Raw genomic sequence first — 11,128 nt, 5'->3', positions numbered from 1 at the left:
CATAGGCGCCGACCTGGCAATCTGGCCCGGACACAGGTGCCGACCTGACAACCTGACCCGGACACAAGCGCCGACCTGACAACCTGACCCGGACACAGGCGCCGGCCTGGCAACCTGGCCCGGACACCGACCCACTGACTGACACAGGCGCCGACCTGGCAACCTGGCCCAGACACCGACCTGCCGACAGACACAGGCGCCGGCCTGGCAACCTGGCCCGGACACCGACCCGCCGACTGACAGGCGCCGACCTGGCCGCCTGGCACAAGCGCCAGCCTGACAACCTCGAGGAGTTCATCACCGTACCCCGGTTCTGACGGGATATGACGTCTTACCATTTGAAGGCTTTTTCACCCACCTAACCCGCGAGGGCACCACTATATAAGGACTCCGACCCCCAAAGCCAAAGGAGGAGAAAAAAGTATGGTAACCCTTGCTCTCTAGCTCTCTCATTTCTCTCCAAGCCCTCTGTAATCAGAATGCTAACTTAGGCATCGGAGAGTCCCCGCCGGGAAAATACCCCCGGGTCCTCTGATTCAGTTCCCGCAGGTCCCTCAGCTCCCGCCGTCTACAAAGGAGAGAAAATCACCTCACGCGGAGGGTAGTCGGGTTGCGCTGCACGAGGGAGCTCCACCATCCTCTGAGTTGCAGACCGCCTAGGAGCAAGTCAAGTGACGAGTTCGCCATCAGGCAGTTCGTCACCAGGCAGTTCGCCACCAGGGAGCACTACCAGGCAGTTCGCCACTAGGCAGTTCGCCACCAGGGAGCATTGCCGGGCAGTTCGCCACCAGGGAGCACTACCAGGCAGTTCGCCCCCAGGCAGTTCGCCACCAGGTAGTTCGCCATCAGGCAGTTCGCCACCAGGGAGCACTACCAGGCAGTTTGCCACCGGGCAGTTCGCCACCAGGCAGTTCACCCCTAGGCAGTTCGCCACTGGGCAGTTCGCCACCAGGCAGTTCGCCACCATGGTGCATTGCCGGGCAGTTCGCCACCAGGCAGTTCACCACCAGGGTGCACTGCCGGGCAGTTCGCCACCAGGTAGTTCACCCCCAAGCAGTTCGCCACCAGGCAGTTCGCCCCTAGGCAGTTCGCTACCAGGTAGTTCGCCACCAAGCAGTTCGCCACCAGGGAGTACTACCAGGCAGTTCGCCACCAGGGAGCATCACCAGGCAGTTCGTCACCAAGTAGTTCTCCCCCAGGGAGTTCGCCACCAAGTAGCTCATCACCAAGGCACGTCACCACCAGGTCAAACACAAGGTACTTAGCCAAAAAATTTATATATCACAAAAAATGGTACGTGACCAAAAACGGTTACATGACGTCCTATAGACAATTATTGGCTTTCGAACTCCTCTCCCCTGAATTGAAGAAGCAAGGAAGAAAGGAGAGAAACGGAGCAGCAGATATAACATTGAGAGAGTTAGTATTGTCTTTGTTAGATATAACATTGAGAGAGTTAGTATTGTCTTTGTTAGATCTGCATTTGGCAAGTCTATTTTTTAATGATTTTTTCAAAAGTTAGAAAGACCAAAAACCGTTTGACAAACACGCTTGTGCTGTGCTGGGATTCGGTTACACAAATAGTACTTGCAGGTCCCACTTTATATTTACTTTTGCACAATATTAAAATAGGCCCTATTCATATATTTCCCTATGCACATCATTCAAACACACTTGTGAAAGCCTTTACTTGTTAAAATAGAATCAAATACTTCTGGGTTTATATTAGATTAGATGGAATTTAAACTACAAACAAAATTACCAGGACTAAGGATGTAAGGATATATAATGCAACAGCACTATGACAGGGCTCTGTGTCTCAACTCTCAAATAAAAATTTTCAAATACAACAGTTATAAAGAGAGAGAGAGAGATTTCTGATTTTTTGGGCCTGATGGACATTGTAATCAAGTCTGCCAAAAAAAAGAAGCACCACCCATTTGGCCATGTCTATTGAACTCAACAATCCATTCATTTCTATCCCAAATAATATAATTCTCTCGAGAGAATAATTAAAGAAAGAAATCAAGAGCTGCGGACCAAGACATTTTGCATCATAGCCTTGAACTCGTAAAAGTCAACACGTCCATCATGATTTCGATCAACAGAAGAGATCATCTGCTCAACTCTACTGATCTCCCTTCCCTCTGGCAATCCCAACTTCCCCAGCACCACCTGCAACTCCCTCGCTGATATAAACCCATCTCCGTCCTCGTCAAACACCTTAAATGCCTCTGTCAAGTCCGACTCCTCCTGTGACAAATGATCTGCGACACACACCCTTTGGTCCTCTGCTTGGTCCACCCAGTGATACGTTTCCCCCAATGACTGGTGCAACGCTTCGAAGTCATCATATTCCAACCCTGTATTGCCTAGCTTTATGAAGCCATGCACGATGGAGTCTAACTCAGAGGGGTTAGTGTCCAGGCCGAGAAGGTCAAGAGCTTGGCAGAGCTCATGGACAGTGATTGTGCCGTCACTGTTCTTGTCAAATATATCGAATATGCATCGGAGGCAAAGGCTGTTGAGGCTTGGGCATTGAAGACCGAAGGACAACGAGAAGGGATTTACTGGAATCAATGATGGACAGCGACGAGAAACATCTCTAAAAGACAGTGAGAAACTGCCGAAAACCCGAGTGAAAATGTGGTGAATATCAGCTGTGATGGCCGGAGAACAGGGGTGAAAAATCTTTAGAAAAGCGACATCGACGAGAAGAAAGGAGGGGAAGAAGCTGAGAGTTCGAACTCGATGCTTCTCAGTTTAATTGCTGGGGCAGAGAATTTGAACTCTGAGTCGAATTTTTGTCAAAATGTCGGAAAGCTGAGAAACCCGAATTGACAAGCTTGGCTCGAAGCTTCTCAGATCTAGACCATTTTGGTATTTTTTGGAATTTTTTTGGCATCTGTCTTTTTGGTCTATTAGGCTTTTAATAGTCAAATAAAAAAAAAAAATCATTTTTAGTCTATAGGTTTCTAAAAAGCCCAAACGATCTTTTAAGAACACTTGTTATACAAGGCCGAGAAGACAGTATAGAGGAATAAGGCCCAATCGCCTAGAAGAAAAGGTGATTGAGTATGGATCAGGTGAAGGCTTTAGAGAAAAAGACTAATGTAATTTTTCGGATCAGTTCCCGAAACCACGATGAAGCAGACCTCCTTTGAGAGTTGGATCTGTTAGCAAAGTTGGCTCCCGCTGATCAGTGTTAATGGAGACGGTCGAGAGGAAAGGGATAAGGGTAATATTAGGTTTTAAAAATTTTTAAACATCACGTGGTGTCATGTGTGTACGGATTTTGATGAAATATTAACGGATATTAATGATAAACGTAGAGCTAGACAATTGTCAAAAACAGTAAAACAGTGAGATAGCGTGAGTTGATTTTCAAACAGAAAGGGTGCATTTAATCACTTAAACCAGAAGGATAGTTTAAGAAATTTACCCATTATTTTTTTACTAGTGTAAATTGTTGAAACCTCTTTGAAGTTTCATGTTACTAAAATCTCCCCTTACAATAACCTCCCTTATCAGTTTTTTAACTACTCCTACTATTTAGTCTAAGTATACCCTTACTTATCACAGTTTTTTAACTACTCCTATTATTTAGCTCAATTAAGGGGCCGTTTGGCAAGTTTTTTTAGGAAGATCGTTTAGTAGCTCTGACAGTCAAAAGATGTATTGAGTTTTTTGCATGAAGATTTGAGCAACCCGAAACTAGTTTGGCTACCACATGTCTTCCTATGCGTCTTTCCATGTCTTTTCGCACGAGAATAAAGCGAGAAATATGCGAAAAGCTCCATTTGGAGCTTTTCAAATTCAGTCCAAAATAGGTTTCTTGTGTCTTGTTTTTAGGAAGATCTTTTAGAAGTTCTAATAGTCAAAAGATGCATTTGAGTTTTTTGCATGAATATTTGAGCAACCCGAAACTAGTTTGGCTACCGTGCGTCTTCCTATGCGTCTTTTCGTGTCTTTTCGCATGAGAATAAAGCGAGAAATATGCGAAAAGCTCCATTTGGAGCTTTTCGAATTCAGTCCAAATTAGGTTTCTTGTGTCTTTTTGGTGCACCGACTTTTGGTAGCTAGATCCGCTACAAACCAAACAAAAAAAAAGATTGCAATGTGGTCTGCCTGGCTTGTAAACAACCGAAAGACGACGCGAAAAGACACGCCAAACGGGCCTAAGTATACCCTTAGGCTGTGTTTGGAAACGATACAAATGGAGTGTAAATCCCGGTTCTAGGTAAATTTGCACTCTAGTTCAAGCGAGAAATATGCAAAAAGATCCATTTGGAGCTTTTCGAATTCAACTCAAAATGGGTTCCTCGTGTCTTTTCGATGCACCGACTTTTGGCGGCTAGATCCGCTACGAACCAAACAAGAAAGACCACAATGTGGTCTGCCTGGGCTGTAAACAACCAAAAGACAACATGGAAAGACATGCCAAATGAGGCCTAAGTATACCCTTAGGCTGCATTTGGAAATGATGCAAATGGAGTGTAAATCCCGATTCTAGGTAAATTTGCACTCTGGTTCACTTTTGCCTATGTTTGGCAACATTACATTTATGCATTGACAAATGCATATTTACATTGATAATAAGATATAAAAGTACATCAATTAAAAAGAAGTAAATTTGCATTCAAGTGGGCTTTTGATAAAAAAAAAAAAAAAAAAAAAAAAAAAAAAAAAAAAAAAAAACATATATTTTATTGGAATTCATGTTTGCATCCATTAAGCTAAAAGTCTGTTTGGTAAGAAGGTAAATTTGTTAGTGCAAAGCTAACCCAATTTTGCAATTTATATGAACTGTTTTACACTCTACATATTTGCATTCACAATTATTTGCGTCCTTTCCAAACACAGCCTTATTGTTTAACTATTATTATCTTGCACAACCCTTACTCTCGTTATTGTCTTGCGCCATCAATTAATTCAACGGAAAAAATGAAATGACAAATTTACCTTCCATTATTTTTTGCCTCCATTTCCGTTTCTGTTTGCCTCTGTTTTTGTTTTCCATCTTTGTCTCCGTTTTCGTTTTCTGCCTCCGTCTCTGTTTTCCATCAGAGTAGAATCCCTTCTTTCTCAGTTGGTAGGTTCTCTGACTCGTCGGAGTAGAGACTTGGGATCAAATCCCGCTGCCACCAGGGGTTGAGGGGGTTGAGGGAAAGGGGATGGGCTACCCCTGTTGTGTAGCCCCATGAAGCCAAAAAAAAAAGAATCCCTTCTTTGTTGCAGCAATTTCAACAGAATCTTGCTTGAGAATTTTTCCCACATTCCTCCGCCATCCGGTAGTAAAAGCGATTGGTCCATCCACAACCACAGAGATTGTAGTACAAACATTTTTCTGTGTCCGTCCATACCATTCTAATTGAGTAAATCTCACTCCTAAAATCAAAACAAAATTTCATCATGTCTTCACTCTGATTACACTGTCCCCAAGTAAACTAGCATGGTGTTTGGAATAGACCTGTTCATGGGCCGGGCTCAGGCCGGGCTTTTACTCTTCATGAATAGAAATTTGTTAGGCCTGAGCCCGAGCCCGGCCCGACCAACGGGCCTACAACTTGGGCCCGAGCCCGGCCCTAATAAAAAGCCCAAAGCCTGAGCCCGAGCCCGGGCTTTTACTCACCACCAGTGTCTGTGTTCGTTGGAGTTGAGTTCGCAATGAGCTGCGATCTTAATAGTGAAAAGTGTGTCAGTTCACGTCTTAGAGAGAGAGAGAACTCATCGCCGGTGCCTATATTCATCGCCTCGCCGGTGTCTGAGATTTGAAAGAGAAGTGAGAAGAGGAACAAGAGAGAAGGAGAGGACTCATCGCCGGAGTTGTTGTGCCGGTGAATGTTCACCACCTCGCCGATTGTGTGGCTGCCTGAGAGTGTGAGGACTGAGGAGGATGTGAAGAGAAGAGAGATTTGGCTAAGGGGAAAGAGATGAAAGAGGTGAAAGAGAAGAGAGGTTCGGCTTAGGGTTTTTTAAGTTTAGTCTATAGGTCAGGCTGGGCCGGGCTATTTTGGCAATTCCCGAGCCCGGCTCGTAGGTTAAGCCCACGAGCTCATTTGCATGTTCAAGCCCGTCCGGGTGCCGGGCCAAGCCGGGTCGGCCCATGAACAGGCCTAGTTTGGAAGTGTGGGCCTTTTTGGGATCGATTTTCAAGAAAAAATGCTTATGCTTTCAAGACCTATTTTTCACAAAAAAAAACGCTTATGCCATGTATGTAGTGAGCAACACTATGCTATTTGGTAAGGTGATTTTCATCACCGTTTTTCATGTATGTGCTGACAGGTAAGCACTACACAGGATACATATCAGTCAACCATTGGAGGAACGGTTCACCGATGTGGATCCGACATAACACCATCGGTGGGGTCCCAATTTTCGAGGCATGCCCGGTTTTTTAATAATCGGCTGAACCAAATAATGAGATACATAGGCATTTGTTGAAACGCCTATGTGAATCCGACGTAACACCATTTTTTTGAAAAACGGCCACGGTTCCAAACATCCCCTTACGAAACAATGATGTTTGAAATAAGACAAACTACAAAAAAAGTAAAAAGGAAACCAAACATATAACTTCCCTAAGCTTGCTTTTTTTTCGCAATGGTTGAGTGGCTTGTCCTCATACGAATAGTCCTCCTAGCAGCAATGAGATCAACCTTTTGTCCAGGAGGGGTATCACAGAACAGTACTTGATCTCGATAGTACCATTATCGGGGTTGATGTAACCGTTTCCGGTCACGTTCCATTTTTTTGGCTAAGTACCTCGTCACCTCGTCTGCTCCCAAGTGGCTGATGACTCAGAGGCTAAAGTGGACCTCCCCAGCGTAGCGCAACCCAGCTGCTCCCTGCAGGAGGTGATCTGGCTACCAACAACGACGGAAACAGAACCGGCTACTTCTTGCTGGAGATGATTTGCTCATCTTTGTAGACAGCAGGAACGGAGGGACTTGCATGAACTGAATCAAAGAACCCGGGGTGTTTATCCGGCGAGGTCACTCCAATGGCTTAGTCAGCACGTAATCGTGAGCTGAAAATGATATTAGAGAATGAGAGAGCTAGAGAGCAGAGATCACCCCTCATTTTTCATCTTTCTTTTTTTGCCTACCTTCGCCCCTGGGGGGTGAGGTCTATATATACTGGAGTCCTCGTGGGTTTGGTGGAGCAGTTCCTGGATTCCCGTTGTGATGGGACCTACTTTCGTGTTAGGTGGGGATAAAGCCACCAACCGGTAAGGTGGCCCATTTCCGCCTAAATCAGGGATTGGGTGAGCTAATATAGCCGTTACAAGTCACAATCCTGTAAAATGTGGGGTACAGTGGTGAGCTCCTTGGAATTATCATGTGGTGGTCGGTCTGATTAGCAGGCGAGCTGCTTGTGGTGAGCTGCTTGGTGGCGAGCTGCCTAGTGGTGAGCTACCTGTGCAGTGCCGAGTTGTCTAAGTTGCCAAGCTATATGATGGTGAGCTTCCTGTGGCGAGTTGCCTATAAGTGGCGAGCTGCTTGTGAGGTGCCGGGTTGACCAGGTGCCGAGCTGCCTGTGAGTGCTGCATGGTGGCGAGCTACCTAGTGGCGAACTGCCTGTGAGTGCTGCATGGTGGCGAGCTGCCTAGTGGCGAGCTTCTTGTGAGTGCTGCGTGGTGGCGAGCTTCCTAGTGGCGAGCTGCCTGTGAGTGCTGCATGGTGGCAAGATGCCTAGTGGTGAGCTTCTTGTGAGTACTGCATGGTGGCGAGCTGCCTAGTGGTGAGCTGCTTGTGAGTGCTGCATGGTGGCGAGCTGCCTGTGAGTGTTGCATGGTGGCGAGCTGCCTAGTCGAGAGCTGCTTGTGAGTGTTGCATGGTTGCGAGCTGCCTAGTGGCGAGCTGCCTAGTTGTTACGAGGTGGCAGGTGTCACAATGTCACTGGAGGGCCAAATCTGCCCTCATCATTTGCCCCCCACTCCCAAGCTGAAAGTAACTTGAAAAAGGGAGTAGATTTCTCCTTTTGACCCGTAATTCGACGAGCTTGTAAGCGCCAATTCAGTTTCTTAGGCTCTGGGAGCTGCTTGGAAGCAAGCTGCCCGTAAGGCGCCGAGGTCTCTGCCAGTTCAGTACTTTAGCCCTTAGACTCTGGGAGCGACTTGTAGTCCACTCTCCTTTGCCCATGCCAACAAGGCGGTTGGGTCTTGTACAGTATTGTACCTCTTAGGCTTTGGGAGCGACTCGTAGTCCACTCTTGGACTTTGCCCATGCCGAAGAGGCGACTGGGTCTTATGCAATAGTATTGTAGCCCTTAGGCTTTGGGGAGCGACTCATAGTACACTCTTGAACTTTGCCCATGCCAAAGAGGCGAATGGGTCTTATGCAGTGTTGTGGCCCTTAGGCTTCGGGGAGCGACTCGTAGTCCACTCCTAAACTTTTCCCATGCCGAAGAGGCGGCTGGGTCTTATGCTAGTGCCGAGGAAGTCTTTTATCAATTCGTCAGTTCGCACTTGAGCCAGGCTGCTAGGTCGGCACCCGTGCCAAGCTGGCAGGCCGTGCGCAGGTCACGCCAGGCCGCCAGGTGGGCGCCTTAGAGCTATGATTGCGCTGCATCTGCCTCATAATGCAAGAGCTTCATTTTCTTTGAGTTCATAAAAATGGAAATTATAAAGCGAGAGCTTTAGTTTCTAAAAAGTGAGGGCTTAGCTTTCTGGGAGAAGAGGACTTAGCTTTTTGTAGGATGAGAACTTAGCTTTTTGTAGCGATCCCACAGACAGCGCCAATTGATGTAACCATTTCCGGTCACGTATCATTTTTTTTGGCTAAGTACCTCATCACCTCGTCTGCTCCCAAGTGGCCGATGACTTAGAGGCTGAAGTGGACTTCCCCAGCATAGCGCAACCCAGCTGCTCCCTGCAGGAGGTGATCTGATTACCAGCAACGACGGAAACTGAACCAACTACTTCCTGCTGGAGATGATCTACTCATCTTTGTAGACGGTGGGAACTGAGGGACTTGCATGAACTGAATTAGAGAACCCGGGGGTGTTTACCCGGCGAGGTCACTCTGATGGCTAAGTCAACACATAGTCATGAGCTGAAAATGATATTAGAGAATGAGAGAGCTAGAGAGCAGAGATCACCCCTCATTTTTCATCTTTCCTTTTTTGCCTACCTTCGCCCCTAAGGGGTGAGGTCTTTATATACTGGAGTCCTTGTGGGTTTGGTGGAGCAGTTCTTGGATTCCCGCTGTGATGGGACCTGCTTTCGTGTTAGGTGGGGATAAAGCCACCAACTAGTAAGGTCGCCCATTTCTGCCTAAATCGAGGAGTGGGTGAGGTAATATAGTTGTTACAAGGCAAGCTGCTTGTGGCGAGCTGCTTGGTGGCGAGCTGCCTATGCAGTGCCGAGTTGTCTAAGTTGTTAGGCTATATGATGGTGAGCTGCCTGTAAGTGGCGAGCTGCCTGTGAGGTGTCGAGCTGCATGTGAGGTGCCGGGCTGACTAGGTGTTGAGCTGCCTGTGAGTGTTGCATGGTGGCGAGTTGCCTAGTGGCGAGCTGCCTGTGAGTGCTACATGGTGGCGAGCTGCTTGGGGCGAGCTGCTTGTGAGTGTTGCATGGTGGCGAGCTGCCTGTGAGTGCTGTATGTGGCAAGCTGCCTATGAGTGGCGAGCTGCTTGTAAGTGGCAAGCTGCTTAGTTGTCACGAGGCTGCACCTAGTTGTCACAAGGTGTCAGGTGTCACAATGTCACTGGAGGGCCAAATCCGCCCTCATTAGGGGTTATGGTCGATAACAATCGCGTAAGTCCTAGCAAAGACCCGCCGTCACTGGCATGGTGCTCAACGTTGACAAACAACAACTCTCTCAGGGATTGATCGGAGTGGAAGTAAGGGTGTCAATGGACTGGTTTTGGATTGGACCCCATCCAGTCTAAAATCAATTTAAACAGATTGGACGGACCAATAAGACATATTGGATTGGACTAATCTGATCCAAAATATTTATTAGATTGAATTGGACCTGGTCTGTCTGTAACAAATTTATATTAGATTGAATTGGATTAAGCCAATATCTCCATTGATATAAAATAAGAATATATGTGTCAATAGACCGGATTTGAGTTGAAACCAATCTAAATCAAAATGAATTTGAATAGATTGGGCAGTTAAGGCATTGAATTGGACTAGTCCAAATTAGTCCAAAACATTCATTGGATTGGATTGGACTGGACCTGATCCATTTATAATGGAATCACATTGGACTGGATTGGATTGGACGAAATCCAATCCAATTGACACCCCTAAGTGGAAGAATGTTACCCGCCAGTAGATTAGCCTTCTTAGGGCAATAGACGAACTGGCTGATTTACATGCCCTCTGCAGCGATGAAAAGCTCCTTCTGATGCTTGTAGCGGAAAGAATGGAAGAATGTTACCCAAGCAAGTGGTGCACCACGACCTGGGTCATGAACAATCTCGGTGACGACACCCTTGAGGCATCCATTGCGCTTGCTGAAGTTAAGGCTTCTAAATCTAGCCGGTCGCTTCTGATGGTGGGTGTGGGACTTGAACACTGATCCAATACTCTTATGTGTACCCTTATGTTGCATTCTAATCGTACAACCCATCTCCTAGGGTTAGGGTTTTGCCGCAGCGGCGGAGAAAGATGCTCTCGTTCTATTTCTTTCATTCTCTTTCTTCTCTTTTCTCTCTTTCTCCCATTTCTCTTGTCTCTTTCTCCCCTTTTTCTTGTCTCTCTCGGTCGTATGCATTCTCGGCTTTGCCGCATAGAAAGAAGATTTGAAGTCGTTGGCTCTACTATCATCGAAGACACCTCCAGATAGAAATACTATATTTGAGAACCAACATAACAGTCCCGCTCACAAGTGATGATTACTCCTCTTACAATGTGGTGAAGAATAATATTGGGTTTTAAAAAATTTATTTCTATCAATGATGGGTAGAATTAGTTAAATGTCAGAAATAGTAAGGGTGGCAAGTGCAACAAACCACTGAAGTTTGATAATTGCAATTACCTATACCTCCCCTAAACATTCTGATGTACCCTTTTGTTAAAATTCTCAAAAACTTGTGCAGTTTTTTTTTTTCGCTTCATGGGGCTACACAACAAGGGATAGCCCATCCCCGTTCCCTTAACCCCCCCTGGTGG

At 46.4% G+C, this 11,128-nt stretch overlaps 1 protein-coding gene across 1 annotated transcript; it reads right to left on the bottom strand.

Annotated features, from left to right (window-relative positions):
- Positions 1-1,724: 1,724 nt before the first annotated feature.
- LOC104612297 (calcium-binding protein CML42-like) lies at positions 1,725-10,586 on the bottom strand. Its single transcript, XM_088898242.1, has 2 exons — positions 10,395-10,586; positions 1,725-2,754 (listed from the first exon to the last, which is right to left on the bottom strand). Exons 1-2 carry the CDS (start codon positions 10,584-10,586, stop codon positions 2,026-2,028), a joined length of 921 nt encoding a protein of 306 aa, XP_088754368.1. The 3' UTR covers positions 1,725-2,025.
- Positions 10,587-11,128: the final 542 nt, after the last annotated feature.

Source organism: Nelumbo nucifera, chromosome 1 (assembly GCF_055504915.1).
Source record: "Nelumbo nucifera cultivar China Antique chromosome 1, China Antique-T2T, whole genome shotgun sequence".
In the NCBI taxonomy this organism is placed as follows: Eukaryota; Viridiplantae; Streptophyta; class Magnoliopsida; order Proteales; family Nelumbonaceae; genus Nelumbo; species Nelumbo nucifera.
Note: the sequence above shows the minus strand (reverse complement) of the source record. Positions and strands in the feature narration are given on the sequence as shown.

Coding starts and splice junctions, on each gene's coding strand:
- LOC104612297 (XM_088898242.1), bottom strand. CDS start 10,586: ATGGGTTGTACGATTAGAATGCAACATAAGGGTACACATAAGAGTATT. Junction 2,755..10,394: donor GTGGTGCACCACTTGCTTGG/GTAACATTCTTC, acceptor TAAACTGAGAAG/CATCGAGTTCGAACTCTCAG.